General features: G+C 36.4%; 1 protein-coding gene across 1 annotated transcript in view; it reads left to right on the top strand.

Annotated features, from left to right (window-relative positions):
- Nucleotides 1-26,575, top strand: part of Ca-alpha1t (Ca[2+]-channel protein alpha[[1]] subunit T) — a 96,273-nt gene that overhangs the window by 56,089 nt on the left and 13,609 nt on the right. Inside the window, exons 14-19 of the mRNA XM_076900994.1 lie at nt 2,274-2,575; nt 10,105-10,256; nt 11,628-11,831; nt 22,383-22,539; nt 24,099-24,254; nt 25,129-25,263. Of these exons, the coding sequence (XP_076757109.1) occupies nt 2,274-2,575; nt 10,105-10,256; nt 11,628-11,831; nt 22,383-22,539; nt 24,099-24,254; nt 25,129-25,263 (1,106 nt within the window). The remainder of the gene's footprint in view (nt 1-2,273; nt 2,576-10,104; nt 10,257-11,627; nt 11,832-22,382; nt 22,540-24,098; nt 24,255-25,128; nt 25,264-26,575) is intronic.

The following is a 26,575-nucleotide window of genomic DNA, read 5'->3' as shown; positions in this document are numbered from 1 at the left end:
GCATAAAAATCCACCGTTCTAATATTAATAAATTCTTTAATGGCGTCTTCAACGTTCGTTTGATTCCTGAGGGTTTTTTCATTGAAGAAGTGACTTAATAACCACGAGATAAAGTTTCCTAATTTAACGCGTGCAACTTTCGTATCGTTATTTGTGACACATGCGATCAAGTACTGTCGTGGAACAAAATTGGCTATTTTCGATTGACCATTGTCGGTTTTCCTTCCTGCAATTTCTGACGCACTTTTCTAATTCCGATGCGGTACCTCTCAGCTGTTATGGTTTTCAAAAATTATAGCAACTCACACTGATCATTGACAATTTCACCAAACTGTGAACATCGTCTCTTTCGTCTTCTATTATCATATAGAATCCATTCTTTAACAATAATACGATCCAGAAACGGTTTGCTATCATTTCAAATCAGTAACGAATTGCATGACGGTAAAATATTAACTTTAACTCTTGTCTTAAGTATTTATATCGCCTTAAAAATAATTGCGTACTACAAAAATATCCTGCGCACTAGACATGTAAATAATGTATGCTCGTAGATAAGCAGATATGCAGAAAGATGTAGGAATGCCATCTATTATTACGTAAACGAAGAAATACTATCGCAAAACAGATTCAGTGGGCTTATGTTAACTAACGTTTTGTTCTTAATCGGGATTGTGTAAACGCGATCTTCCTTAGTAAACGTAGAAGCAGGAAAGATGACTTGCATAAAAGAGGTAGCTTCTCTTCGTACGCCCTCTTGTGATTAAACGCAAATTTACATTCTTTGGATGGCCATTGCTGATGATTTATTCACGGTGAATATGAACAATGAGAACCAGAGTATTTATACCGTTTCTCTGGTTCCAGTCGAAAGACCAATTGTTAATAAAAGATTGTCCAAGAATAGTGAAAATCGACCACATCCATATCTGTTTCATACGACACGTGTCACAGAGACGCGAAGTGGTCGTTTGAATGTATGTTCCATAGAACTTCACTTGTGTCGCGTCGCGAAAATGGTTACCCCCCTAATTATAGAACCAAGTTTATGCTACGAACGCAAATAGCTAGCTATTTTTGAGGATTCTCAATTATTACTTATCTTTTTCCTTTGTTACGTCCTTGATCTCGCCTTGCGTAGTTTTTGAAATACTGGTTGAAATATGGAGGACGACTTGTATTGATAATTTTAAAAGATCGTTGAGTGCCGAAGAAAGAATAGTCTTCAATGAATCTAACTCTAAATTGCTAAATAATGTATTCAATCTATTTAGTTGACCCTGGTTGATCTTAATACAATTCGACGTTGACTATTTACAATATTACTTATGCTCTTGATTTCAAGTGGAAGGTCGTACATTCATTTTTTCATAAATAAAATTGTGCTTCTTTGAAAATGATGTAAAACAAAGTACTCAAAAAATGTACATCCCCCTTTTAGCCATTCTGCATATTGACAACATTTGTAGTATAAAATTCACTGCACATATTTCCAGTAAATTGAATCACCCTCAATTTACAGTAAGGTAGAAGGAAGAAGAACGTTACGAGGAGTTGAAATTGCCAGGGAAGAAATGCGTTCAGACGTGCGGAAAATAATGTTCAATATGCAAGAAGTCTTTCTTGCACGCTCACTTTGCACGTTAATGTTAATCACGAGCGAATAGTTAAACGATATTTGAGATGGTTGGATGTGTTACTTTAGAAAAATTGTCGAGAATCTGAGTCTGTTTGCTTCGAGCAAACGCTTATAATAGTTTTCATAGGGCGTTCTACTTTTTTACAGGGGTTTTCACTTACCGTAAAAAATAATGCTCTCTAATTCGTTTACTTACATTTTAGTAGGAAGCGTGGAAGGGTTTTCTTCAATTTTCTTTATCGAGCAAAGTTTGAGGTAGAGTGGCATTTACTGTCTAGCGATAACTCGCAGGTACTAAATTCCACTCCCATATGACACGAACTAACCGTAGCGGATAATAAACTGAAGGACCGCCTCGTCTCTAACGATGAAACATAAAATTCGAAGATTTGGTGAGCGAGGTTATTAACGATTGTTACAAACACGAATATAGCAATAAGAAGAAACAGAAATTTTAGCAAAGTAATTTATTATTATTGCTACTGTCAAATTCGTATTTAAAATTGTATTATGTCAAATATAAATAATAATAAGAAAAAGGTCCTTGAAAATGATTACTGACCGTGTTACTGAATTCTAATGTAGACTGGATTATAATTATTAATCTCACTCTGTAACAAAATGTTTGTTTCAGGTATAACGGATCGACACATTACGCTGGAGGATCGTACACAGTGGTTAGCGTCGGACATTGATAATTGCTCTTGTTGCTGCGAACTCCAGGGCGCTGATCAATGGCCAGACGAGAGTGAGAAATGGGTGAAAGCTTCGCGCGCTAGAAGATTCCTGAGAAGTTGCGGGAACCGTTGTGTTTGCGCGGTACGCTGCATAAGACGATCGATAAAGAAGTTGGTCGAGCACAAATATTTTCAACAGGGTATTTTACTGGCGATTTTGATCAATACCTTGAGCATGGGGATAGAATATCACAATCAGGTCAGTGTCACATCTTTTGTTGCAGCATGCTCCTCTTGTTATTCTATTCTTTCTTCAACTTACAAGTCGATTCGTTTCCTGCAACTCGTTTTGATACGTGTCTTTTTTATCAACCTCTGACGCCCCAATTAACATTGTCACTGCTGACGTCAAATCAGCGAAGAAAGGGATGAAAATCAGCTTCAAAGTTAACGCTTGAGAAATTGTGTATTTTGTATTTTCGAGCAAAGACTTTTTGACCGTGTAAACGAGTTTGAAAGAGACCATTTGTTATTATAATTATTGCAGCATTATTCGCGTGACGTTTTTCAATTTCCACGTAAATTTCTAAACGTAGATCATTCAACAAACTGTAAATATTTCGTTACTACTTTAAGGTAAAGGATAGAATTAAAAGGTTTGCACACGACTCGTGTCTATTTGTGAGACTCGTTTCACGCGCTACGCCAGTTATTTTCCGAGTAAGCAAAACGGTGCGTTTTTTCGAAAGAAGGGTCGCGAGATGGGTGGCTGCCAGGTTGCGATCGATGGTCAACCTCCGCAGCATTTTTGAGGGGGTGGATTTTTGGGTAACACGTGTCTGGGAATCTCTGTAACCCTGGCGCCCTATTCCCTTTTAGTGCCAACTGAACGAGTTGTGTCTATGCGAAGAATACCGACCCAATTGCATGTAATTGCATAGGTCAAAGAGAGACTGAAAAATGTTACTTTCGCTCTTTGTCGGTAGAAAATTATTTTATAAAGCATAAAAAAGTATTCTATTCTAAATAGTGACATTTAAAACAGTATTATCCCTCGCATCGTAACTCTATCTTAAAGAGTTCTGATATCAATCACCGTGGATTGTAACAAATAATTAAATCCATAAATAATGATCTCAAATTTATTTTGGGACAAAATTCTCTCGCGATGCGAATGGTAATTTTCGCAAGTGTTCCTAACAACGACATATCGTTGTTTGGCACTAAAAGGGATATGTGGCGTCAATAGTAAACGCGAAATGTGCTACCTGGACAACGATCGTTCGAGCGAAGCGTTTAAATACACTAAATACGACGGGCATTCGCGAAGAATGGATCAGTTGAGCGGAACATCTGGCAGTGGAACGTCAGAGGACATCAGCTGTGCGCCGTGCTCTCCATTTCGAATAGGAAGCACTTGCAGTTTATGGGGGAATCAATATACGATCAGGCAGAGGCGAATTCTGAAGGAGCAGTTCGGGGCAAAGTGCGAGTCCGCGATTTTCAATAGTTGTTGCCGAAGGCTTTGATCTCCTGGCGAAACAAATGGATCGGATGGAAAGAGATGGGACGCGAATGTCGTCCGATATATTTCGTCCAATGGAACGAATGGAGGTCGCGGCGAAACGAATATTGATTGCGTTCTTCGGATATACAAATTTCGTCAATTTACACGTGGCGGTCTTCCTTTAACACGTTAGATGAAATCTGTTTATTGCCCTTTAACTTTGAGGACGATTTTCATACGTATCTAATATATGAGCTGCTTATTTTTTAACTGATCATCGTCGAGGTTATTAATTACATGGAAGTGGACTTTGAAGTTCCAATGGGTCTATAAGTGTTTAAATTAATTCAGGGTTTGTGTTTGAATAAATTTCAAAATACTTGTTAGTATAATGTTCTTGTGTTTCTAAGGGTGTATAATATATCAACCCAATTAGCATTATCAACATCGTTTAAAAAGTACAATAATATATTTTTTATGGCTATAAATAGGCTTGACTTAAAAAGTGATATGTACAATTTTAATGTTATGGAACGGAAAGGTAATTTTTATTCGTTATTAAACACATATTACGTTAAAATTAATAATATTCGAATCAATTAGTCCATTAAATCGTTGTATTTTAGCGTTGCGATTGATCTTGGTTTTTCGTACATTATTAAAGTATCTTGATCCTCTCCAACGCGGTAGTAAATCCAGAGTTTTGAATGGTGCATCATCCATCATTTATCGATGTCTCCTAGAACATTTTATATGACTCGGCTCTCAAAAATCGCATCCAACATATTTTTCACCAATTTACCATTTCTCCGTTCTCCCTAGTTTTTATTCTTCTACAAATCGCGTTCTCCAGACCAGTGGTTCTTCAATTTTTTTGCCGCGGCACCCTTGTGCAGCTAAACAAATTTCGCGGCACAGTTGTTTCTGAAGCGGTTTTAATACTTATGAAGAGTAGAAAAAACAGTGGAAATTGAATGCTCAATTGTTTTTAATGCAATGCATAAAACCGTTTGGATGAATTTTTTATTACTTCCTTTATGTTTATGGGACGTTTAGTTAATTTTCGAAAATTAATTATTGCCATGGCACCAGCTTGAGGAACCTCTGCTCCAGAGTCTTAATTGAAATGAAATCCGCTCGTTTCATTTGATCTAGAACTTTTCGCGACCTCGTTGTATTCCTTAGGAATGAACAAGAAATTGTTTTCTTTTAACGTCATTTCTACAACACCAAAATCTCTAACGTTAAATAGAAACAAATACCCTGATTATAGGAACTTATGGTCAATCACATCCACAATATATTTGGGAACATTGGACTTAAGCCACTTTCAAAATAAAAACTTTTATCATCCTATTAACCAGCTAGTTTTTATTTTACAAAAATCGACTTTAAATGTATTATTCACAGTTTGCTTAAAAATAAAAAGGCCACTGTTAAAATAAACGGCTCATATTTTTAAGGATTATCGTGTATCAAAATATCATCAGTATCTTCTTATTGGATGGATATATACTTGATTGTGGAACAGAAAACTAATAAATCATGAAACTAGAATTTTTTCAATTTGATGTATTTTAATTTTCTTATTTAATTCGTCTTTTCTGGTCAGCAATTCAATCACAAACTGTAATTCTCAATGCATTTTCTGTTTGATCAGAATTTTATTTTTTTTTTATCGAAAAGATACTTAAGTTCAGTTTATCTTGAATTTATTGTGTCCTATGGATTAACAATTAGTAGACATGATGAAAATTTCTTCTTCTTTAGATTGTGCTTATTACTGTTTGAGGTAGACATTAACCCCTTGTCTTACGATACTTTTAATAATTACTTTCTGCAGATTTTTAAATTAATAATAGTTCAACTGTTATGAAACGTGGATAAACTACACGGAAACGCTGAAAGTTTTATTTTATAATTTAAATTTTAATTCTTAAGTGGATACTTTTAGAATTAAAGGAATGCACGTGACTCTTTTCTGCTAATAACGATGTGAAAACACGAAGAAAAATATGAATTAATACATTAATACGAACCAATGGATTTTTTAAAACACGATTAACATATTTTTAGCTTATGATTAGATAGAAATCTACAATAATCATCTCTTCCAAATATCCAGTCCTTCATTCGTTAAAGCGACAAATTTAACAAATGCAACAGGAAATTATAAGCTTAAGCCTAAATCAAGTACATTGGCGGTAAAAGTGTTAAAAATCTGAAAAGCGGTGTGAACCGCTTCCGTTCGCGAACGTTTGTATAAGTGATAATAAACAGGTGGTAGGTATTGAACTAAGCTCATTTAGGTTCTTATGCGCACTCGGTGCATTTAATTAAATGAGGCTCGTCACAAAGAAAGGTCAGTTAAACGCAGACGACCCGTGGAAGGTTTTCTTCGACTTATCGCGATGAAAAGGTAGTCTTCCCTTAACAAGATTTTATAAGAAAGATGTCTTCCCTTCCCCTCTTACCAAGCGTAGCCAAGAATTCTTTTTCCTGCTATCGATTTCTGCGTCGTTCACAATGGTTGTAATTAATTTAAAGAAGGCGTAATTGCTTGTTTTCACTATTGCAACCATAAATTCGCTATTAGCTCATGGTATGGCGACGGTCCAATAGCGTGAAACGAACATCTATAGAAACAGCTGGCCATTTTATGCCCTCTGATCATTAGCACATGGAATATCTGATCAAGATTTCGTAGTTACCTAATTGAGGAAACGAAGAACCACTTTCTAGATATCTTTCTTCTTCGATCTTTTTAATTATGTAATTACATAATTTCGAAATCTTGATTGATAGATATTTCATGTGCTAATGATCAGAGATCACAAGATGGTCAACTGTTTCTTATGAGCGACCGTTGCATGATATTGGCACTTTAAATTTACCCTATTGCAAATCAAATTCATCTTTTTGAAAATGAAATATTTTGTTTAAAAGGACATAGTACATAAGCTTAGTAGTCAGAAATGAAAAATTATGAATTACCTGGTATATCCTGACTTTATATAATTATCTGTACCTTTGTATGAATGAAATTTTTTTTATTTCTGTAGTTTACATTTGATGTTTGATTTACGAAAGAGTGAATTCGATGATTCGGAAAAGAGTGAGATTGATCTGCAAAAGAGTAAATTTGATTTGCAAGTGAACGAATTTAATTTGCAAAAAGGTGAATTTAAAATGTCAATACTGTAACGCATGTTACGAAAAGTAATACGTTTCACTTGATCCATAGAAACTGACAGAATTCGTATTTAGGATATTTAAAATTAAGTAACTACAGTAGCAAGCATGATTCACGGTTCGCTAGGAACAACAATATATTTCCAAGGCTATATAGAAAAATAGGGGTGAATTTTAATCTAATTTTCAAATTTGCATCAATTTTCGATTTCAATCGAAATTGATTAAAACTTAAAGGTCTTGCTTCATTTAATTTGCTAATAATATTGTTATATAAAATAAACTGAGTAGACTACATGGTTGTTCGTGTAAATTCATATTTTGATAGACGTAAAAATGTAAAGTGGTACCTAAATAGAGATTTTGTTTCACTCTCTAAATACAAAATTAAAATGATAATTTGTAGTTTTTTGCACGTAACGTACGTCCTGTTTTTTTCGATAAGTGCATAAAATTAATTTACATTTAATTATTTTCTATTTCGCTTACTAAATCAGTAATGCGTATATTGTACATTATTTTTTACAGTTTGTATTTTTTCGCATGTAACATGCATTTTATTCATTTCCATAAATGCATAAGATTAATTTACATTTAATTTAAATTTAATTATCTTCTATTTATTTTATTGAAGAACATTAATCTTCTCAATTTTGCACTAACCTTTGTTATTTTACCACTAGATGGAACTTGTACTATTAATTTTGCAACGAAAGGACGCAAAATGCCAATCCTCGTTTCGAATAAATCGAAACCTGCTGACTTTCGCTACTTCCACGCTTTTATAAGACGAAAAAAAACGTATTTAATAGTTCTGGTAGCTCTACACGGAGTACACGATTTAATCTTCGCCATCGAGTTACTCTTCAAAGCCGGCAAACTCCAAAGTGGTGGTTTTCGCGAAACAAATAATAGAATGCTACTCTTCGGGACGCGCGCCGACGTGTAGCTTCTGTTTAGCCCTCGAATATTACCGCTAAAAGCTTCTGGATGAATGACAGTTTGTACCAACCGAATACCCGATTCCAATAAACAAGTCGCGATGTCCTGGGACCGTCTCGAAGGCCTTCATCTCGCGGCACGCGCGCGTGCTTCCTTGACACATCGCCAAATTCCGAATCCAAAAATTATGCGCCTATAGTTTGCCAGGAATAATAAATTCCGCTGTAAATTAGAACAGAAGTGGCTGACGCTTCCTGAAGATCGTAACAAATAGCTTCGACCGCGTAGCGGCAGTTTCAACCGGTTCTCCGGATATGACCTTCGTTTATCTGACTTCTACGGACGTAACCCACTCGCGTTTCACGCGGATTCTTTCTTTCCCAGTTGGTATAGTTCTTGACTCGCCAAAATATACGTTTGACCTTCTAAATCTAACATCTTCCTCTGTTATTACGTTTCTTAATGAAAATTTTTTTAATTTCTTCTTCTCTTTTCGATTGGGATAAGTGATACTTCATTTTGTCACAAATATCTAAAGTTGTAATTATAATAGCTACAATTAATTTGCAAACACGATGACCATTTGATTTAATAATTGGAGAGATATCTTTGTGACTGTACGAAACAGGGCATTTAAGTTTGTGCGTTTTCCATTCAGTGAAAAAAATGGAAGTGCTGTACTAGGGATTATTTTCGTATTTATAAAGGTTGCGCAAGTTTAAGTAGTGTACAAGAAATTATATTTCGAATTATTCGCCATTATATTTAAACGAAATATTCAAGTAGAAATACTTAATCTGCGAAAGCATGAATTTAATTTGCAAGAGGGTGGATTTAAAGTCATAATACTATAATGTGTGGACTTGTATATTTATAGAGTTATAGAGACCGACATACATCTGTTTAGCACCTTCCATTACAGTATTTCTGCATGTAAATATTTTATAACTTAAACGATTTTTCTAAAGTGTATTTTTCCAATTGTTGTATTATCGTCTCATCCTCGACTCTATATCTCGATAAAAAGATAGTTGATAGCACACATATTTCTTATTTTAGCATGTCAAAAATATGATTTAATACTATATATAACAACGATGCTTCTTTTTAACGATATTTTTTAATAGAATTAAATTTACATCACAGTGTATTACATACAAACAACTTGCATTCCTTTAATACTGATTAGCTTAAGTAATTCTATAAGTAGTACATTTTGTTAATCTCCAACTGATAATTGTTTAACACCTTAAGTACCTCACTGGACCTCACTGGCTTCACGTCGAATTCGGATCTGGGTTCTGACTTTTAAGATCAATTTCTAGTAACATTATTTATTACCCAAGAAAGAAACGAATGAACATTGAATAAGAATAAAATAATTTATACTAAAAATATATATAGCAAAAATGATTTGTATTGAAGAATTAAATTTTTAACTTTACACTGAAATGAAAATGAAATATTTTTGTTCAAAGTTAATATTTGAATAAAAAAAAAAATAGAATTCAGTTGATTCAATTAATTCCAATTTAGTTTGATTCACATGAGTTGGAAATGCAATTAATGCATATTAAGACCCGAAAATCTTCAGTGCTATACAATCCTACAATTTAAATCAAGATATACTTTTGCTATAGATTTTCAATTCCAAATATGATTCCAAAAAAAATTGAAAGGTTATTTTCTCAGATCCTTGGAGATCCGAGATCCGTACTCCAAGTGTTAAACTATTGTATTTACCATATTATATTTTACGATTTAATTACACAACCATCTTTGTTCTCGATTAAAAAGTGGTATGAAATGCCACTCGCATTCCTTTGGTTCTAAAATACTTCAACTGTATCTTAGAGTCGCTCTATGTCAGGGGTTCTCAACCTTGTACCAGCAGCGCGCACATGCGTCCTCTGAGCTATTTACAAATAATAAAATCGGCATGATAATCACCTTATTGTATTAGTAGTACAGTATTAGTCACTATTTTCTGCGATCTCGAGTGATCTAGTGTTACATGAAAGGTCGAGAACACCTGCTCCATGTAGTTCAGCGTGAGTTTATGTCATAAGACAAGGAGTTAATTAATTATTGATAGTCAAATCCTTGTACCGAACATGTGGAATTTTTTTCTGTTCATCGGTCGACAGCCAGAGCAGTTGACTATAGTGGTTGAGATAAGCAATATTGTATTTTCGGCCGTGTTTGCTGTGGAAATGTTGCTCAAGATAATCGCGGAAGGTCCGTTCGGCTACATAAGCAATGGATTCAACGTTTTCGACGGAGTTGTCGTCGTTCTCAGGTATGTAAACGTGTACCAAATGTTCTTGTTAAGAGACCCATTTTTGTCGTAATTTGAAAACCTATTTACTAATTATAAATTATTAAAACTTTGTTAACTTTTTGCGCTCGATGAGTTTTTGGGTCAAACAAACTAGCAACTCGAAATAATTTTGCGCATATGTAACGAGTGTCCTTATATACAAATCAACTTATAAAAGTGTGACGAAAAGTAAGACGCTATGTTACAAAAATATTACGATATTTCCCCCATTTTATTTTATTTTTATTTTGAATTATGAGCATCGCTGTGACTTTCTTACAGCTGATACTAGGTCACAATCTTCGTCACACTGCTTTCATTTTCTCTCTCGCCAATTTTTTCACGAATATAGTCAATCACGTTCTTTTAATATTTAAAAATAGATTTTTCTCCGCTGGAACTAATTTTATTTCTGAAATGCATTTTTGTAGGACTTCAAAACTTTAAATCAATTGATGAGAAGTTCTAGTAACTGTATGAAACGCCGTGGCAATAGAGGTTGCTTTTCGAGCGCAAAGGGTTGATATTATGTAGTGAGATCGTTGCTTACCTACGAATATTTTTTAATCAGTTTTAAATTTGGCAATATATATCTGCTATAGCGTACAAAATAATTGTCAAAGTAATTATAGTTTATATTAGATGTACATGAAATTCGAATAATTAACTTATTTCATGAAATGCATATTATAGAGATTTGTATTAGAATCCGCCGTTTTATATATTAACGAAATTTTCAAATATTTATAACACTCATAGCTGCTAATTACAATGTCTATAAATACCTCTAAAAATTTAAATATATTGATCTACAAGAGAACATAAATAAATAAAAAATACAGCTTTACAAAATGTCTACTTAAAGTTACCATGAATATATCGAATTGCACAAAGTTTTTTAAGTTAGACTTGTACTTTGGTAGGCTTTTCTGAGTCATCTACTATGTCTCATTAAAAATATTTTATATAAATTCTTTGTTTATGAAATATACGCATAAAACATTCTAGTTCTTTTTTAACACGTTGCTCATCTATTATTTCGTTATTAATTGAATGTGGAAGCATAACAATCTAAATAAACTTCAATAAATTGAAACATTTTTTTTATGATAAACCGTTGCTGTAATATCATTTTCATCTTTATCAAAACCACTTTCACTATCAGATTCTACTTCATTTATCTTCTCCTGTTTTGGCCGTCCAATATTAGATTCGTAACTTCGTTTCCAGATAAATCACTACAATTTCTTTACCATAAACGCATCGATTTAAATGACAATATTATTCGATTTGTTCGTATTAAAAAAATTCTCACGCGCTTCTCATCGATTTTCTGTGTCGATCGTTTAGCGTGGTTGAGATCTGCCAGGCGTTCGTCGAGGAGAGGAGCGGCAGTTCCGGTCTAAGCGTGCTGAGGACCTTCCGTTTACTGAGGATCCTGAAGCTGGTGCGTTTCCTGCCGAACCTCCGACGGCAGCTGTTCGTGATGCTGCGCACCATGGATAACGTTGCCGTATTCTTTTCCCTTTTAGTACTTTTCATCTTTATATTCAGGTAAGTCGCCAGCACCTTACTCCTTTTGGCAACGGTGCCCGGAATTGTGTCGCGGGTTACTCCGGCATTCGTCGGCCCTTAGATTTTTACCGAAGATATTTTACTTGTCCGCGGCAGGCGCCCATTGTCGCGATCACCGCGTGTCTCGATGCTTTTCCCCAGCGCGTTTCACGTTTCGCGTTCACGGACGCGTGTTTTAGCGCCGCGCGTGTTACCCGGCCTCGGATAATCATCTTTCATCAGCATAACCGTCGTTCTGCATGACCGCCAAAGCGAATTGAAATCATTTCGATTGTCGATGGTCTATTATTACCAATTGTGGAGAGACTATTTTAAGAACCAGGGCGTTAAGTGTCAACGAGCCCAGTTGGTCCACACCGTCCGTTCAACGACGCGACGCGACGCGTCTGAGAGGGTCGCGCGATCGGCGCCGATCGATCGACGCGCCCTCGACGGTTCCCAACACCGTCGCATCTCTCCCTCGGCTTGGACAGGTCTCGTTGACATTTATTGTACTTTGAGAACAGCTTCTTGTCCGCTTCCGAGCTTCCACAGGAGCTGGAGCTTGTATATCACTGCTCTTCGAACACGAAGTGTATATTAGGTGACTATGTCTTCCGTTTTATACTCCTTTTGTACTTTTTTTCTTGTTTATGCGCTTCTTTATATATACCTACTGTCACACCGTATGGATCGCCGCGTAAATGCATCTCGCATAGACGACCGAGTCGCAGCGGTTCTTGTCTACATTTATTGTATCACCACCGACTCTGTTGCGTTTGCGAGCCACCGTTCTCTCTGACGTTGTAATGGTAATGACGATGGGTGTTTGTTGGCACGTCTACGAAGGGGTGTCTTGTTGGCCCTTAAATCATGGCTTGAGGCATCGAACGTCTATATTATTATTCTATTCTTACGTTTTTTGTTTCTATCATTTTTATTAGAGGACACCTGTTATACATATGAACATCGATATGAATATATATATATATACGTATATGAATATACAGGGCGTTTTCGAAATAACCGCGCGATCGGTAAGCAGTTGAGTTGTCGTGAGAAAGTAAATCGAGAAATTTCCATAAGAATATGAACATTCGAGTCAATCCTTTGCGATTCCATCGAATAAGTTCTTTCGAGCGAACACTTCAGTTAATTAGAATGTAAAAATGCGAAAATTTAAGTTTGAGCTTTCATTTAAAAAGCAATTAAAGTGGGTTTTCAAGATTGTTTAGTTTTTACTAATTTTTTAACTAATGAAATAACTGCTATGTGTAATTATATCAGGTGATTTAAACAGTTTTCAGAAATTTTTGAATAAAATTATAAAATTGTCATTTCACGCTTTTCCACGAAGATTCATCCGCTTCTGATTATACAGTTGGTACCTCGACTTAATCCGTTCTCGACGTTTGGATGTATACCAAACCAACCTTTCCCATAAGAAGTAATATAAGAGTGATTAATCCGTTCTCATGTAAAAAAAAGAAACTCCCATTGATATTACACCTACATTAACGGGGTTGTAAAATAATATAAACACTGTTTCAACATAAATAAAAAAATACGATTTTATTATAGATTTTTAAGTTTAAACTTTGCCTGATATTAAAATACAAAAAGAAACAAATGATATTCTATTTCGTGGAAGAAAAGTCTTTACCCTTGCAATAAAAGCTGACATTCTGGTATTTTCTCTTATTCCGTCTTCTGTCGGTTTTCATTGGACTCAGTTGATTTGACTTTTATTAAAAATCTTCAGCTGTCAGTATTTAAACGATTTCCTAGAAGCTTATAAACAATACTCACTAGTTTATTTAACATAATTAACTTGTAAAATATAAGTGTAACCTAACGATAGATTTTAAATTAGCAAACTGAACGGAATAAATTTTATTGCTTTCTGCTTTTGCGGTTATATTTTCTTATATAATATCCTTATTTGTATGATTAATTAAATTTTTCCTCTGATATAGTTATTTAAAAGACAGAAAATTTCGCAGAAAAAAAATTATTTATCGAGAGTACCACTGTATTACGATTTCGCGAACCCCTTGTCTATGTATATATATACATATATATCTTCATGTGTGCATGGTGCTTTTATCTAGCGACAAGTATGACGAGCTATATGTACATATGTATATCTACTATTACCTACTCATTATTCGTGTATTCGTACGTCTTGTTTCTTATTCTATTGCCCCGTCTCTCCCATTTTTTATGCTATGTAACTCTACTATCTAAGTGCCTTCGGAGTGCGCCTCGGTGTGGTCATCGATATTAGACAGCTTGCGAATGAATAATTATGTACCTCTTTCGGTTACTCGATCATGCTACGTACACGGCCTCTCGCTATTATCCCGTACGTTTATCGTACGCATCGCGACCCATGCGACGGGCCTCGATTTTGTTTTATTCTCTCGAACCCATCGTGTACACCCGTCCGCCACGTTTCATTTCCATCGGGAGTCCAGGCTGTTGATGGAACGCCGCGAGTTTCCTTTTTCAGAGCATACTCGATTGCCCGCTGTTGTCATCCCTGTTGCGTTTCGTTCTTGAAAAAAAAAATGCATACGCGTTCAACTGACAGTCGTGCACACTATTGGCCAAAAGCATGATCCTTACTTGTTTACTGTTCATGGCAGATTGTGGTAATTGAGCTGTATGTGTATTAAATGTCGCAAGTTAATATTTGTTTCATAACAAATAACTGTTGCAGCACCTTGTGTCAGTACATCACGTTTCACTGCATATAAAAAGTATTAATGATCGTTTTAATGTTCGAGTGATTTATATTTCTTTTTTCCTTTTTACTAAATTGACAAATTACAGATGGCTCGGAAAAATGTTGGAATTTTAAACAATATCGTTAGGTAGTATCGGAGAACTTTTTTAAGAACCTAACACACTCTTCATTATCAAATGTGAAGATGTAATAGTAGAAGGACGCGATTAAGACTTATGATTTTTAATGTTGGAATTATAAACGAAATATCAATGTTAAATAAACTTTTTGAACATTCTGACCACTTTCATGGTTCTAGTATTAATATTTATCTCATTCAAGTTTCATATGTAATAATTTTTAGCTAAGGTTTTATACTTTGAGCCAATAGTGTAAAAAATGAAAGAAAATAAATTTTACGTTCAAATTATTAGTAAAAAATAATTAAAAAAAATAAAAGAGTAATGGTGGTTCGATATCTTTTAACAGAAAATTATAAAATAATATAATTTCTATGCATTTTTTTTTTAAAGAAAATGTCCGTCATATTTGTCAGTTTGAACGAAGATCTGCAATATTATTACCGCGCGTCACAAAGTAAAACACGCCAAACGATTACCTATATTAAGTGACTAAAGTGATACGATCGTGAGCAATTTACTTTTGATTTTAATCGTATTTTTTTGTCTCTCATTCTCGCATTTCCCACCATCGTTAATCCTCTTTCCCAGATCTATGTCCCTTGTTCTTAACACTTCTGTCTCTCTATACTTCTCTCTCTGTCTCTCTCTCTCTCTCTCTTTCTTTCTCTCTCAACTCCTCTCTATCACGTACCCTATCTACCTACCAATATATTTACGGAATAAGGAAGTACATTGCACGTTTCGTTGTGTTGTAGTATTCTCGGGATGAACCTGTTTGGTTGCAAATTCTGTGAAACGATGAAAGGCAGCTCTGACGTCGAGTGTGATAGGAAAAACTTTGACTCGTTACTCTGGGCTATTGTGACGGTGTTTCAGGTACCTACAAAGGATACTTTTCCACGTATCTCTCGAGGGTTTCTTCCTCTATAATAGTGTATATTATATTTTATATATATACACAGACACACAATATATATATAAATATATATAAATATATATAATATACGCTCGATATATATATTAACGTTATACACATGCATCCACGTATGCTAAGTTACATATATATATATATATTCTACGTACATTGCGACATCACGTTTATCGTACGAGTGCAGATCGTGTCATCTACTACTTTTATGATTTCGCGAGGCCTAAGGTAATGTATGAGAGATGCATACACGAAAACGAAACTCTAACGGCATGCCAGCCTAATCGAGGTAGGAAGGAGGCCACGGATCATTCGAACGACCATACCTGAGACCGATGTGTTTCTTCGCTTTTTTCTTACTCGTCCGATATCCACGGTCGCTGCTTAAGCGAGAGTTAAAGCGTTTTGAGTAAGCGTCATGCCTCGCGCAACATCCGCAATACGCAGCGGGTCGACCAGACCCATGGACTAGTGCTTCCGCTGCGAGTCTTTTTTTCCGTCTCTTTGCTTCCGCCGAACGGTCTCTGCCGTCTTCTGCGCGAACACGATCCACGACTCTCCTATCTTTTCAAAATTACTTATCTTAAATTACAGACCCGAATCGTAATCGCAAATACTTGCTTTTATTCTTTTCTGTTGGATTTGTAATTCGCGCGCGAGACAGTTGGAAATCGTTCGAGAAACGTGCTGTTGGTCGGTGAAACGATTGATCTTACGTCGCATCTCGCATTATAGAATCATTCGAACTGTTCGTGGCATTGAAACTGCTCGATCGCGTCCAGACAGTCCGTGACTGCCCTCGAATGAGTTACGATCGTTCGGCAACGACCAAGTTCCGACGTGAACCGCCACTGCTTGCGCAAGGGACTGCGACGAAACCGTTACGCTCTGCGTGCAAACAGCAAACTGCATCGAAGCTTCGCATTTTGGTGTTTTCTGTTCTTGTTCTGGTCGTCGCAACTGCATTTGTTTTCACTTACAGCCTGCATATTTTCTCTCTTCTGTGTTTAATCGCGGCTAAAGCGACCGAACGAAACTTCTCTCTGTGTTTGCCACCCGGTAGAAGGTTATACAGTACATTCCCCCTCTTTTTCTTTCGTTTTAACCGGACTTGTTTCAGTTGTCGCATCAGCATAGATGGGGATACGCCGACTTCTCCGCCACTTTTTTCACCGTATCAGCGCTTTTCTCAGCTTTTATCGCTTACTTCGATTGATCGTGCGCCCCGTGTTGTGCATGTTTAAATAATCGTTACACGTTCTATACGTGCTGCATGCTGATATGTCCCCACGAGAGATCCTTGTTGTTGCTTCTCATCGCTGTCGGCCCTAACCGCGTTTCGACCCGCTGTTATTTCTTTAACAATATTTAGAGACATCCGATCATACGACATTACGTTACACTGTACGAAAGAAACGGCGATCAGAATTGTGACACACAAACTCGAGTGTATACGGTTGATTGGCACAGGGAGCTTTAACTTTCGCCTGACTTTGATACACGCAATTCTGGCTGTCTAGATTCTACATAGACTGTTGGTCGTAATAAATTATATCGGATTGTGTGAAATGGAGAAGGAGGGTTTTTACAGCGATTTGTTTATGCTTCAAGAGCACTCCTGGAACTGTGACAAACATTCTTAGTGATCCATAGCAGAAACGAGGTCACGCTGCATTTTTTTTCTTACTCTCATTTACGCGGAACAATTTTATTGGTACATCACGTATCGCTTTAAGTTCGATGCTCTCGTTGCTAGAAACAAATTGAGTAGTTGGAAATAAAGTATTTATAATATCTCTAAAAGATTAGTATATATTTTCAACGGTATTTTACTGTTAGATCGTATATGAGTAAAATGCTTTACAAAATTTCCTTTAACATGGAAATATTTCTCTGAGATAGTCTTCTACGTTTGTGCTCCACTTGGATATTTCAAGGTTCCGCGCTGGAAGGGTTGATGTCGTTATAGCTAACATTGTTAAAATGCTCTGCGTGTAGTTTACATTTAGGTATTTTGGAAAAATCACCTTTCCAACTGTCCATAAAGGGAATTGTATGCGTTACTGTATATTAGTATAGCAAGTCCTTTAACGATAATTTCACAAAAATATGAAATACCTAAAAAATATTGTACTTTGGCACTTTTTCACACAAAATGTTCCAAAAAGTCTATACGAGTAAAAAAGGTACATTTACAATTTTTTGATTAGATCGTTTTACTTAGAAAGAACGTGAAATCGCAGAGAAATAGAAATTAACGTTTCCATTAACAGTTTCTTTGCATCTCTTACCTAATTTAATAATGTATAAGCAATTATATTCCAAAGTATTCGCCAATTAAAAATATTTCAAGCAAAAATTACTTTGTTTTAAGAAAATTACATCTCGCAATGATCGCAAATGTTGTCTAGATCGACTTGCTTCTGAGATTTCAAGATGATTTTTATTTTTTCAGTGGAACTATATGTTTTCATTTAGGTAGGCGTCTAGCTTATTCCGTGATGAATTTATTGCACCAATACGTTGGTCTTTCAAGATTATTGCTCGAGGTAATTTATTAGCTCTCGAAACTTGGATTTATAAGTTGAAAGAGAGTTAAAATAAATTCTGGCAGAACATAAACAATAATGCACTATATGGTTGCCATATATATTTCATTAGCCATATATGTTACATTTTTCAATAACTCTTCGGACGATAATTCTTTCAATCTCTATTTCACATTTCGAGATAATAAAAATCATATTATAACATTATACTTTTTATATGTTTCTCGAGCACATAAACTATCCATTCTGCTAATCCTTTTATAACACGGAGAGTCTGAAAACTTTGTCCCGATACAACACGGTGTTAAAATCCCAACAGCCTTCACAGTTTCCATGCAGCAGGACTTAATAAACTTAGACAACCCTCGTTAGCAAGTTTCACTTAACACAGTTTCGATATAACATGGGACGAATTACCCCTGTTATAGAAGGGTTGATTGTATCACCTCTCGCCACAGTGCAATGAAACATTTAACCGTAATCTATAAGAAAATTCTATTACACCTTTCACTTCGTGCCAATCAATTTTTCTGATCTTCAACTGCAACTCAAAACGACGTAATGGAGAAGAGTTATAAGTCAAAACCTCGAAGTCAATGCTGAACAGTTGGAGTTCCTTGTGCCACGCCGCTAAAAAATATAACGTACAGCGGTCTATAAATAACGGGCAGATGAAAATCATTTTAACGATGATACAGTTCTTCCACAGAGTGTCCCGCGTGAAACAGTCTCGCCTAAATATCGTCTCTGACGATACGAGAAATACATTCAATTCTATCTTTTATAAACCTGTAATTTACCATACAACTTCTTCTTAGATGGCTTGTTTTACGCGGCGCGCACTGTACACGTACATGTGGAACCGGTCACGAACCAGCGTATAACACGAACATTGACTACACCAGGGATGGCAAATAGGATTTTATCAAACTGCCAAAATTAAAGTAAATTCAAATTTTATTTACGATATTATATGCAAAATTTATTTGCATTAAATGCAAATTTTATCGTGTGCCCAGTACCTTATGTTTTTATACGTAGTGCCATCAAGGTGGTTAAGTACGCCATCAGATGGCACTTATGCTACCAAACTAACATAACATCATTTCGTGGCGTAGAAAGAATACTCTCTCACTTATTTTGTTTACTTATCATTTTTTCTTACCGATATTTCAAATTCTTTAGAGTGGCAGAAAAATGTTGTTGACACGCCAAGTTTCGCACGCAATGGCGACTGCCATCCCTGGGCTGTACCATCACGGATACCATGCGTTACGAAAATTTTCAAGGTGTTGGTCCAGCCAACATCTTTAGCCTCTCGCGTCATTTCACCTCGGTCGGTACACTCGGTGTCATAAACGACCAGATTTTTCGACGCGTGTTCGCCTGCTGAGAAACTTTTCGGTTCCACAGACACTCTCCCCCTGGCTCATCCAGTTTTTCTCACACCGTCTCTATCACTGTCACTCACCTCTGTGTCTCTTTCTCTGTTACTCTCTTGTTCGACTGCCACTTTGTATTCGATTCGCGTACGAGCATTTCGACGACTCACGCGGGTGTGGGGGAGGGATCGTACGACGCGCGAATACGAAACGAACGGGCGGCAAAAAGGTCTGAGCATGCCGAATGAAATGAGACACCGCGTGAACACGTCCGTTGAACCGAATGGTGGGAATTGTTTGCAACGAGGGTTGAACGGAAACAAACGTGTGGAGAGGGGGTAGGGGCGTGAAAGGCAACGTCTCCCATTAGCAATCTGCGTTATTATTACTATTGATATCTCTCCGTCAGCCGCTGTAGATAGACACATTTATTATACCCGTTACCCAGATACCCGTGCCATTCGAATTTCCAGGTAGACAATTACTTTAGAAACATATATGAGATACGTAACAACAATATTACAGATACTTACCGCTAATACCGATAGCTAGAGTGTGTATTCGTGCAACCAGCCGCTGAAACTTTTTCGTTCAACATTTTAAACCTTACTTATATCTTAGAAATGATACATATACATATTTACGCTTCGCCATTTCGTTCTTTGTTTCGTTTTCTTTTTTTTTCTTTTTCTTTTTTTTTCTCTCATTCTCTCTCCACTTTCCGTTGGTTCCATTCTATTTTCTCCTGGTTTCTTTTCAACCCCAAATAAACGCCAACCGTGACATTCTGCAACGACAGGTAACTTTGTTTCACGTCTCGTTGGATCGCAATCGATGCGAGCGAAATTTAACGATCACGCGTTTCTCAGTTTGTACGCTTGCCGCATTGTCTTCGCGCGCGTGAGAAATTGTGATTACCTGTATTCGCCCGGTAAGGTCGAACGCGACACGAATCACAGCTTGTGCGATAATTTTGTTCACCTGCGGACACACGTTGTACCGAGATCGTGCTAGTTTACAATCGAAATTTTAACGGCAACATACATTTTGTCGCTGCCACTTTTATCGTTACCATCTCGCCGTACGTTTTTTTGTTTCTTTTTTTTTTACACGCAGCTTGTGTAATTTTCGCTTAACAAGGAACACGACACACGTAACTGCGTTTATTCGTCACTATCGACTGAATACAGGGCGATAATACTTGTATAAATGGACAGACACGGCCGATCTTGCAGAATGTGACCGTACAAGCTTCTGACAGTTGTTTTTCGCTGTTCACCCGATATACCTGCTTAAACGCCGCTCCCGAGGAGCGTCTCCGTTCTCGTCGAGGCCAGCTGGTATTTTTAATCGCTAAAGAAGATGCACGCTTGTACATCTCGCGGTAAAATGTCGAAATTAATGGCGTGTACGAAGATTTCGAACGGATCTGTATAAAAGAGTCCTCTAGCGCGGTGGTTCTCGATGTTTTTGAAGTTAGCGAAGGATAAACTTTGATATCGTTGATATTCTGTTACGCGATACATTTACGATAGCATTGCGAGCTCATAAAAAATTTGTTTGTAACATTTTCTTTCGATACAACTTTTAATTAGGTACTTAATTTCCTCGCGGAACACTTGAAGTGGCTTTACGGAATATCAGCGTTCCGCGGATCACGATTGAAAACCATTATTATTGAAAAGTGATATATTTACTTTAGGACAAGCATTTTGTCGTGGTTTCTTTTATAATGTAGACGCTTTCTCCTTCGTTCTGTAACTTCTAACGTGGCTCGTGAATCAGTCACCATGATGTTTCGGTTGTTTTCAGTAATTTAACAGAGAAATGTTTCAAACGAAGGATTTGCAGATTTAAACAAAATTTCGCAAAATATCATTTTTAAACGAATAAGAAAGGGGTTTACGTTGTTATATTAAAGAAAACTAATTGTTTTTGTTGAAACTATATGAAACGGTCGGTTGGGTGGAGGGAAATTTACAAATCCCCTTTTTACTAGCACAATGCAATTATTCTGCAACGAATGGTAGCAGTGTTACAAATAGCCAAAGCACCGGATCTAAGAATCGTTAAAAATGGACGAAGCCAGTTAACTTGAATTGTTTAAAAACAATTTCACGAGAATCTTTTAGGAATTTACACAAAAGTCTATTAAAGAGAAAGAAAGGATGTTGGAGCTTTACAACTGTTAAGTCTTGCTTAACAAGAATTGGCACAGGTAGAAAATTACAGAGCGAAAGATCGTTAAAGAAACGGTCGAATCTTCGACGGCGAACGATCCTCCGACGCGTGGTGTCCGAAGCATAATTCATCGTTCCCTTAAATACGATTTCAATTTCAATTTCTATTCAGGACGCGGTGATTCTCGTGTCGGTGAACAATGCGCTAACTAACGCACGGGCAAACGGCGGGCGCAATTCCGGCTGGAAATTGCCGCTTAAAATATTCACGGCTATATTCGACCGACATCCAAAGCACCCGCTTAAGGGATTACGTAACCTGGATACGTATTTTTACCATAGCTTTACATTTGAATCGGGCAGCATTTTCTCCGCAGTGGAAGCCCGCCGCGCTCGGGAAAGAAGATCGATACGATACAAATGAAACGTTGTTGAACCTTGTACACGCCTATAAACTAGGTGCGACGATTGTTTGTCGAAAGAACGCGCATCAGACGCATGCGATCGTTCTGGTAAGAGAGATGAGAGATGGGTGAACGGAGACGGTCCACGGTCGGCGGTATTGGTATCCTCGTTCCCAATTTCCTCGTTCATCGTTCATTACGGTGATACTTTAGGCCGGCGGATTGTCTCGGTTGCAGCATCCTAGGGATGTATCTGTTCGGGGGTAAGTTTTGCATGTGGGCGGACCGGAGTCGGCCCTGCACCTGTGCCGAGGTGGTCTCGCGGCACCCAATGTGTCGCTGTGACCGCAAACATTTCAACGACATCGTCTGGGCACTAGTCACGGTCTTTCAGGTACCACTGTTCCCCTTTCTCTTACACCGAATAATACACTACTGCATATGTTAAGTATTTTTACGTGCACATGATATTTTCTACAACTACGTCTATACGATCTTTACCTATTACTGTAATCTATAACTATCACTATTACTATTACCTATATCTATATCTGTATCTATGTCTATGTCTATATCTATATCTATTATCTATATCTACTATCTATATCTATATCTATATCTATATCTATACACATCATCTGCTCACTTCTGTCTGTGTCTTACCTCTCTATGTCTCTATTGCTCTGCTTAATAACTATATCTACGTGTCTATGTCGATGTCTATATCTATATCTATATCCATGTCTATGTAACTATTATATTATCTGCATCTATATCTGTACCTGTAAAACTACATCTATATCTATATTTATCTATATCTATATATATATGTTACATAAGATCGTGTACAATTTTCTCTCGCTTTCTTGCTCCATCGCGTTCCAGCTCATCTTCTTAATATCATTGTACGAGTAATCGCCCCTTTCTCACCCTTATTTCTCTACATACCCTTGTTTTCTTCCGTTCCATTTCTATTTACATCTTTCTTTTTTTTCTTTCTCTCTCTCTCTCTCTCTCTCTCTCTTTTTCTCCCTCTTTTTCTCTATTCTTCTTCTTCTTCTTCTTCTTCTTCTTCTTTCTTTCTTTCTCTCTTTCTCTTCTCCTACGTCAATCTTCGCTCTACAACACGGCTTAACGAAACGTCGTAAACGTAATTAGCAATGTGTCGACGAGTTTCTTTCTCTCTAGCCCGTCATTCTCTTCTACTACTTGTTTGTATATTTTTTTCTCTCTTTCTTTCTCTCTCTCTCTCTCTCTCTCTCTCTTTCTCTCTTTCTCTATTTTCACGCGTCTTGCACCGACTGTTCCGATCGGCGATAAAAGCGCGGTAACGATTTGTTTGTCGCACGGTTAACGCGGCTCGCCGTCGGCCGCCGTCGGGGTTAATCGATTGCACGGATTATCGTCGTCCGTGTGTCGTTGTCTTGCCATTTTTCAACGGACAAATAACCGCGCCGCGTTCTCGCGCTTGCTGTTCTTACGCGCGCCGCGCACGGACGTACGAGTCGCAAAAAAAACGAAAGTAAAGTCGCCAGTCGAGCGACCGGCGCGTAGCCATGTTTGAATAATTCGAGCGCGGACAGAGACTCGCGATCCAGCGCGCGCAACAACGTCCACGGAGGAGGTTAAATGGGATTACGAGGCGGTAATTGCCGGTGCATTCTCTTTCATCTATCTTCCTCTTTTTTCTTTTCGTTCCCTTCAAATTTTCAACGAGTAGAGCTAGCGAACAAAGTTGTCTAACCTAGTTCTTGTTAAGTAAATAACACTTGAACGATCGACTCGAAGCAATATATATAGCAGATTCCATTTGACTCAGTCTCTAGTGTGAATTTTATTGTTTGTTAAAAATTAGAGAACTTGTTTGCCTATCGTTCGTACGACGAGCCGCGGTTCGAGGACGTTCGCGCCCCCCGTGTACATTGGGGACCTCCCCTTTTTCTATTTATGTAGATCTTGACGCAGGAAGATTGGAACGTGGTGCTATTCAACGGCATGCAGAAAACCTCGCACTGGGCAGCCCTTTACTTTGTCGCGTTGATGACTTTCGGAAATTATGTCCTCTTCAATTTACTGGTCGCCATTCTCGTCGAGGGGTTCTCTTCGGAGGTAAGCCAATTATCGAGTTTCGTTTACACGTTAGACGATTCCGGTAGACGAATTGCAAAAAGGTTCTTGCTCTGATTTTCCAAGCTAACGGACATCCTGAAATTTCCCCGCGATTATCGGATTATCGTCAGAATTGATTAACTTTGAGTATTCTACGATTATGCTTTTCGATACATACTCGTGTTCCTTTAATTATCAATTTTATAATTTTGAGATTATTTAGTTTAGGAAATAATTAAAAAGCAATTTTTGATACTGTTTATAAGATTTGAGTTGAAAAACGAATTTTTCAATTATTGTGTTGCTATATATGTAAAATTGAAAATATAAAAATGTAAGGATAAAAAGTTTCATTTCTTTCTCAAAAAATTTTGATCGTTCAAATTTTGTACAAAAATCCTCCTTTTTTATGCGACTCACTGGAATTACACAAAAGCATAAATATTAAATCACTATGAGACAATTAAAAAGATAACATTTTGCAAAATATAATTCCATACCACATAAATAATAATCTCTTAAATGATTCTAACCCTGCACCGTAAAATAATTAATTACAATTATATATTAACAAATATTATTTTTAAATTTCTAAACTCATATTATTTTATTTACAAATCAATATAATTTGTCATTTTTCGTGTGCTGTGTATGCGTGTAAAAAATTGTTCTTTTAGTTACAAAACTTTGTTACAAATTAATCGTAATATCACTTTTATTTACCATAAACACCGTCGATTTAAATCACAATATTGTTCAACGACCTACTAACAAATAAACGAAGTTTGCGGTCATTGATAACTGTTGGTATTAATTTTGTACTTTTAATAAATACTTTCATTTTGTTACAAAAGTTTGTACAAAAAATTTCCAGAGAAATGAAAGGAGAGAACGAGAGCAAAGGGAAATGGCTAGACTCGCGGCGAAAGAAGCAGGACTCGGCAGCGACGATGGATCCTCGAGGATATCGAGATCTCACTCGATTACTGACAGTGATACTTACACTCAGGTAAGAAGAACTGTAAATAAAAAAGTATTCGTCACAGTAAGTAGGTTTAAAATTGAAATTTCGATAGCGTTTGAATTATTTCGTAACGAAATGTGTCTGTTGTGTATATTGAAGTTGTTCTTTATGAAAAAGCTCGCCAAGGTTCCACGACATCAATCATACCGCGTTCTTTGGAATCATTAATCATACAAACAAAAGCTGGTCTCTGGTTCGTACGCGAAATAAAAAACTGAAAGGTATCTTAGAAACACTTTAAAGATTTATAGATTTATGACGACTATCTTTTGCCTCGAGTTGGATGGACGCCTTCGCTCGTGAAACGTTTCGCGTGGAGGGCAATTTGTTTGAACAGAAGGGGACAAAGCCATCTATCAAACCAGATTTACTTATCGATCAACGAATATAGTGATGCTATTAATCATAATAAGATAAATGAAGCGAACGACTGTTTAAAATCTGCCAGTAAGCGTGCCCTTGCTTTAACCCATTAATTGCCATATTTTTCTTTTTCTTTTTTCATTTTTGATGAGAAAAGTTATACATGTGCACAGAAAGCTATGCAACGATGTAATTATTTCAAATTGCTTTGTTGTTAAAATATTTTATATTTTTTAAAATGACTCAAACGCCATGAAAGATATGCTAATGAGAAAAGACTGAGTAAGTAACGCATAGTTAGTGTAACTAAATTACTCTAAATTACATATTTATATACAGCATTTAATTGTAATAGAAAAACTAAATCAAAAATATTATACTTCAAACATGGTAATTTTGTTGCGTCCAACTTTTGCAGATAAACTTTAAATTTGTAAAATATACACCATCTGTTATGAACAATATTGACCCATATGTATGAAATGACTTAAACTGTCAAACTCACCTGATATATTTTTATTTTTACGCCAAGTGGTGTACGTGAAATCTACGAATGGGTATCATGATAATTAACAGATTAATTAATAGCAGAAGAAGAGAAAACCAAATAATACTCTACCTTTTTTGTTTTGCAAAATATTTTTGTAGCACATCAACCAAGTCGAACCTTTTTGAGAAAAATGAAAATATGATTCTTAGCAATTAGCATAATTATTATAAGATCAATGATTACACAGGTAACTCATTCATTTTATTTTAAATGGTATGAATCTACTTTTGAAAAAAATGAGTTAATGTTAGTTTTAGTGAAATATATATCTCCTTCTTTTTATATTTATAATCACACATTGAACGGAGTATGATTTATTTATAGATTAATCAAAAGAATTTTAGCTCCACAAATGTTATTTTTGTGAATGGAGTAAGTCCATTA

Source organism: Xylocopa sonorina, chromosome 9 (genome assembly GCF_050948175.1).
Source record: "Xylocopa sonorina isolate GNS202 chromosome 9, iyXylSono1_principal, whole genome shotgun sequence".
NCBI lineage: Eukaryota > Metazoa > Arthropoda > Insecta > Hymenoptera > Apidae > Xylocopa > Xylocopa sonorina.
This window is presented reverse-complemented; position numbering and strand designations above follow the sequence as displayed.